General features: G+C 49.8%; 1 protein-coding gene across 2 annotated transcripts in view; it reads left to right on the top strand.

Moving 5' to 3' along the window:
- Positions 1-363: 363 nt before the first annotated feature.
- The window catches only part of COL5A1 (collagen type V alpha 1 chain), a 145,498-nt gene continuing 139,199 nt past the window's right edge, over positions 364-6,662 (top strand). For both annotated transcript variants that reach the window (XM_059864825.1, XM_059864824.1), the window contains exon 1: positions 364-728. In XM_059864825.1, the coding sequence (XP_059720808.1) occupies positions 629-728 (100 nt within the window). In that variant the 5' untranslated portion in view covers positions 364-628. The remainder of the gene's footprint in view (positions 729-6,662) is intronic.

Here is a 6,662-nt window from a genome sequence, read left to right as displayed (position 1 = left end):
TTTGGAAGCCTCCTCCTCCTCCTCAGTGCTCCCTTGGGGGTCAGCCCAGAAAATCCAAAATTTTGAGTTTCCAGGTCTCCAACAAGGACACATCCCAAAAAAAAAAAAAACCCGCAGGGAAAAGCGAGGAGACGGAGCAAGAGGCGGAAAAACTCCGTCTGCTGCTATTCCAGCGGGGGGGAAAAACGAGGAGAAAAATGAGGGGAAAAAATCTCTTTTGGGGGCCGGGACATGCCGGGGGCGGGCGCCGGGGGGGCTGCTCCGCCCGGCCCTGATTTGCTGCGCTGCTCCGAGATTGACAAACTCCTGCCTCGGGTTTAAAAGAAGGGGGAAAAAAAGGGCGGTGTGGGGAGAGAGAGAGAGAGAGAAGGGAAAACTTTTCCGGCAGCCCGGGAGGAGCAGGCAGGGCCGGAGCTGAGCGCGGCGGAGCCCCCGCACCCTCCGCCCGCCCCATGGCTTTATAAAGGGCTGCTCCCCGGGGGGGGCTGCCGGGGGGGCTGAGCGCCTGCTCTGCGCTTCTAGAGACAGCTTGGATTGGTTTGGTTTGAATTTTTTAAAGGTTTTTTTTTTTTTTTCATCCTCCCTTCGAGCTGTCCCGAGCTGGTGGCCCGTTTGTGTTTTGGGGAGCATGGATACGCACACGCGGTGGAAAAGGCGCAGTTGGATACGGAGCTGCTCGGTGCCCGCTGCGCTGCTGCTCTTGGGTGCCCTGTCCCTCGGCCGGGCAGGTAAGGGGGGTCCCCGAGCCCCCCCCAAAGCTGCGGGGTCTTGGGGGAGTGGGAGAAGGGGGGGATTTGGTGCGGGGCAAAAACCTCTTGGCTTTCCTTCCCCCTGTGCATTCCAGCAAAAAGAAAAAAAAAAAAAAAAAAAGGAAAAACCACCCAACAAAACCCACCCAACCTCCTTCAGCTGCCCGAGTCTCTGAATGCCATTTGTCAGGGGGCCCGTAAAAGGGGAAAAAACTTAAAACAATTCTTTATTCGCCTTCCTTGGAGCAAGAGCCGCCTCTTGCCGGGCTGCTTTTTCCGGAGGAAAAGTCGGGGATGAGTTTCTGCAGGCTCTGGTTCTTTCTGGTTATATACGTGAATGTATATTTAGTCCCCTGGAAACCTCCGGGCTTGCGTAGTTCCTCCTCCTTGAGGAGCAGAAAGTTTTTTTGTCCCGCAGGAATCCGCTCTCCCTCCGCGCATCAAAGCTCGGGACACAAAAGCTTTGGAGCCGCCCGGGGACCCCAAAGCTCGCTGCCCCCTCACCAACCCCAATCCCGCAGGGTTTCTCCCTAAAACCGGGGCTGAGTGCAGCAGGAGGAAGCTCTGAGCTTCCAGATGTGCAGCAGCACAGAAAACCACTGGAATGTCATTTTTTTCTCCCCCCTCCTCTCTCCTAATCGTGCAGAAGAGGGACTGAACACATTTCTGCTTCCCTTTGGGGCCGTGCAGTTTTGTTTCCAGAGCTTTGCTTCCCAAATTTCTGCCTTCTGGGAAATGCCAGGGCGGAGAGAGATTTGGTGGGGGTGCCGGAGGAGTTTTTGGGTGTTTGCAGAGCTTTTTCCCGGTTTGTGGCGGACACTCGGAGGCATCGGCGCTGCCGAGCTCTGTTTGTGTTGGATTTCAGGGCAGGATTTGTTGGCCGAGCCGAGTTTTGAAATCTGCAAAGTTAAAACTCGAGTTCTTCGGGGTAACTTGAGAAGCCGAGAAGTGCCCTGAAGAGCTGGGCTGTCTGGGATTCAGCTTCCCTGCCCGAACTCAGTGTTTTCTGCAGGGTTTGTTTGAGTGTTAGCAGCACGAAGAGCAGTGGGATTCTCAGTGTCAAGCAGCGGGATTGCCAATTATTTTCATTTCTGGCCTCTTCAAATGACCTTAAGGAAGAAGAGGTGGGCGTTGGAGGAATGCTTCCATTAGGGCTTTGCTGGTGGAGGCTGAGCAGGGTGGAAAACTCAATGAATAAAATGTCCTGAAGATCCCTGCAGGGGAATGCGGGGCCGGTGGGAGATCCCCGAGTTTGGGGTTGGGATGTTGGAGCGCTGGAATGCCACCAGCTCCTCTTGTCAGGCCGCCTGCTCGGGTACTTTGTATCAGCTGAAAATTGAATTATCACCAGACCGCTCTGTTTCAAAGAGAAAAACAACAATTTGTTCCTCTCACTGGTGCCTGAGCCGAGGCTGTAACGCTCCCAGAGCATCCTCAGGCACTCCCCTGCCTGTGTTCATCCTTCAGACTGCCCCAAACTGCTTTTGGGAGTTCCCAGGTGACTTTGGAACCCGCTTTTGGGGGCAGCTGCCGGGGCAGGGGATGGCTGGGAGCTTTTGTGGGGCCAGCGTGCAGCTCTGAGGAATGACTCTTGTGGTGAAAGGCTTTGAGTTTTCCTAATGAGCCGCCTAATAGGACATCAAATCATTTGGGTGAGGGAGGAGCCAGACTGGGGCTGCTGATGGCATTGACTAATGGTCTTGATGGATTTTTTTCTTTTTTTTTTTAAACATTTTTCCACGTTGTCTGTGGTTTTATCGCAGCTCAGAGCGTGTTTTAGTTTCAGGATAGTTGGTTTCTCTGTGTGGAGAGGAGAAATTTCCCTGTAATCTGTGGGATGGCACCTGGCACAGAGGATTTCCAGCAAATAACAGGGAAATAACAATGTCAGAGCTGCCTCCCACCACTGCCCATCCAGCTCAGATTTTCCCATATTTGCACAGATGATGTCACACCAAAATCAAACCCACAGACAGAGCTGGAACCCCTCTCTGCTCTTACAAATCCCTGTAAAAACCAAATCGGGTTTCTGGGTGAAACTTTTTTGGATGCAGCAATTTCCTTTAGTGGCAAAGAGTAATGAGGATCCAAACTAAAATAAAAATGATGGAAATTATGTTGTATCCTGTTACCTTGGCTCTTCCCCAGTCACCTAAACGAGCTAAAAAAAAAAATCTTTATCCAGCCAGTTAAAGGACAGGTTTATTTCAATACTTTGCCAATCAAAAGTGTTGGTATTGTTTTACAAGAAGAAATCTGACTTTGTAAGTCTGGAATGGGTGGCAGTTCCAATTTCCCCTGTAAAAGCTGGATCATGCTGTCAATGCCCTGCCAGGCTGCAGTGGGAATTTGGAATTTAAAAAAGCACCCAGCTGTGGGACCAGCCTGGCCAGGGGACAGCAGAGGGGACAGCAGAGGGGACAGCAAAGGTCTTGTCCTGTTCTTCCAGGGGCAGGAGGAAAACTCGGTGCTGAGCATTCCCTGATTTCAGAGAATTCCTTACATTTGGGAATAGGAGGAATCCCATTTCCATTTCCATTCCCATTTCAAATCCCATTCCAAACCCCATTTCCAATCCCCATTTCCAATCCCATTCCAAACCCCACTTCCAACCCCATTTCCAACCCATTCCAAATCCTATTTACATTCCCATTTACATTCCCATTTCCAACCCCATTCCAAATCCCATTTCCAACCCATTCCAAACCCCATTCCCAGCCCCATTTCATCTCTTTGGGGTAACTCTAAGTCAAAACCCTCTGGGGAGTTGCTGATTTTTGGTGTGCACACGGGGACAGCAGTGAGGACTCTCCTGGCTCTGACCAAAACCTGTTTTTAGTGGCAAGTTTAAATTTAAAAAAGCTGCCTTGGTGCTGTTTCTAGTGTTTATTGTGTGCCCTGGGAGAAATCAGGGGGGGCTGGAAAGGGGTTGTGAATCCTTATTTTGAGTGGGTGCTGTCCCTGCCCTTTAGGATTGGGAATTGGAGATGGATTTTTCAGGTTTTCAGCGCTGCAGGGCTTGTGCTGATGTCTCAGATTTGGGGGGTCTCAAATATCTGCTGAAGGTGGGACACCCCTGATTTAATTGGAGTTAATTTGGGTTCTCTGCCCTGAGTGTGGCTGCAGCAGGGGGTCGGCACAGACCCCCTGGGGTTGGAAAAGATTCCCAAATCCTGAGCCCAGCCTTTGAACACCACCCTCAGTTAGACACCAGCAAATCACAGCTTTAATTCTGAGGGGATTTTCCATTTTTCCCATTTTGTGCCTGTCCCAGAGGCCCTGAGTGGCACAGAGATGTCCCTGTCACCCTCGGCAGTGCCTGGCTGCTTTCCCCTGCCCTGAGCTGTGCTCAGCTCCTGGTGCTGTCTGTCCATCCCTGTCCCCCTGTCCCCAGGGCAGGAGCTGCATTCTCACCTGCTTTGAGTTAGGTTTGATTCCCACCCCGAGCCAGAGGAGCAGCAGGAATTGCTGTGGGACATGCCCAGTGTGCAGCAGCGTTTGGAGATGTTCGGAGTTTAGTCTGGACTTCAGGAAAAACCTGGGAGTGCTTTCCAGGAAACTGCTCTTCCCTGTGAGGGTTTGTCTGCTGGGCAGTGACAACTGGGCCTTGGTGCCCTCAGGAAGCACTTTTTGTGGGGTGTCCTGATTCCTGGAGCTGCTGGATCTGGGAGCTGGTGGTGGGTGGGTGGAGGGATGGATGGATGGATGGATGGATGGATGGATGGATGATAGATGGATGGAGGGATGGATGGATGGATGATGGATGGATGATAGATGGATGGAGGGATGGATGGATGATGGATGGATGATGGATGGATGATGGATGGATGGATGGATGGATGATAGATGGATGGAGGGATGGATGGATGGATGGATGGGTGGAGGGATGGATGATGGATGGATGGAGGGATGGATGGAGGATGGATGGATGGATGATGGATGGATGGATGGATGGATGGTGGATGGATGAGGGATGGATGATGGATGGATGAGGGATGGATGGAGGGATGGATGGATGGATGATGGATGGATGGATGGATGATGGATGGATGGATGGATGCATGAGGGATGGATGGATGGATGGTGGATGGAGGGATGGATGATGGATGGATGATGGATGGATGATGGATGGATGGATGATGGATGGAGGGATGGATGATGGATGGATGGATGGATGATGGATGATGGATGGATGATGGATGGATGGATGGATGATGGATGGATGGATGATGGATGGATGATGGATGATGGATGGATGGATGGATGGATGGATGGATGATGGATGGATGGATGGATGGATGATGGATGGATGATGGATGATGGATGGATGGAGGATGGATGGATGGATGGATGGATGATGGATGGATGATGGATGGATGATGGATGGATGGAGGATGGATGGATGATGGATGGATGGATGATGGATGGATGGATGATGGATGGATGGATGATGGATGGATGGATGATGGATGGATGGATGATGGATGGATGGATGGCAGTCCCTGTGGAAATGTGGAAACCTGCAGGGAGCAGAGAGCTGGGAATGCTTTCACAGACATTTAGGGGCTTTCTGGCCCTGTCAAACCTGGCCTTGGACACTTCAAGGATCCAGGGGCAGCCATGGCTGTGCCAGGGCCTCCTCACCCTCACAGCCAGGAATTCCTTCCCAATATCCACTGCAAACCTTCCTTCTGTCCCTTTAAAGCCATTCCCTCATCCAAAACCCCTCACAAATTTTGTTTTCAACACTTGAAGGGCTCTGAGACCCTTTGGGCAGAGCAGCTCCATTTAGAGCTGGTGCTCTGCTCTCGTGGGAATTCACTTTCAAGTGAGCAGCCCCCAGGACAGGGAAATCAGGATAAATCTGGAATTTCATCCCCTCTGATTTTTATTCACCCACCTCTCCTTTTGCCTGCTGAGTTTAGCTGGAGTTTGATCCCCAGGATGTTCTAGAAAATGGATCATTTGGCAGAGAAAAGTATAAAAAATTGCATAAAGAGTGCAAAACATGGTATGGCAGAGTATTAAATATTTTTTGGGCATGGGTGTCAGTTTGTAATTCCCAGATTTAGGTAAATGGGAAGTGCTGGTTAAAGTGAGAGGAATTCTCTGGAAAATAAAGTGAATTCCCTTTCTTTTTATCTCCTCTCTTCCTTGGGAGAAGTTTCTTCACTTCCAGCCTAGCCTCACTTTATATCAAATATTTTACTCTTTCTACTTAAATTTGACATGATTGGGACTGAATTTTCAGTCCTTAAAAACAAAATAAAACCTTTGTGTGAAACAAAGCAACACCGGGGACGGGAAGAATGAGCAAAACCAGGGGAACAAAATTAAAAAAAAAAATAAAAAAAAGGTTGAGACATGAAAGAATGGAAACATTTTGTTGAAATCTAATGTTATGTGGAAAAAATTGGGCTGGCAACGGGGTATAATTAAGCACTGGTTACTGCTGGCAAGTCCCAGGGCTCCTGAAATTCAGCCTAGCACTGGCTGGAGCATCCAAATGATGTCGTGGTTTCTCTGTGGACGTGTCTGGAAAATGTGTGGAACTAAAATAAATAAATGAAGGAACTACACAAAAGGCATTTTTGAGGTCGGTTGCTCCAAGTCTGGGCTCTTTTTTTTTTTTTTTCTTTTTTTATTCCTTCTTTCCAGAAGCCAAGAGGATTCTTAACATCATCTGGAAGCTCTCACCATGACGAGATGTCATTTTTTAAAAGGAGGAAAGCTGTATTAATGTATTTACAGCAGAGTTTTTCTCTGAGTTTGTGTAATGAGCCTGAGAGAAAAAGGAGAGTTTGGGGAGGAGTGAGTGGAAAAGCTGCCCCAGGGCTCATCCCTAAACTCTGCTGTGGGTTTTGTGCCAGCCCTCAGGCAAAGCCCTGGCTTTCCCATGGCCTGGGGCTGCTC

The sequence above is a fragment of the Haemorhous mexicanus genome, chromosome 21, assembly GCF_027477595.1.
Source record: "Haemorhous mexicanus isolate bHaeMex1 chromosome 21, bHaeMex1.pri, whole genome shotgun sequence".
NCBI classification, from domain to species: domain Eukaryota; kingdom Metazoa; phylum Chordata; class Aves; order Passeriformes; family Fringillidae; genus Haemorhous; species Haemorhous mexicanus.
This window is presented reverse-complemented; position numbering and strand designations above follow the sequence as displayed.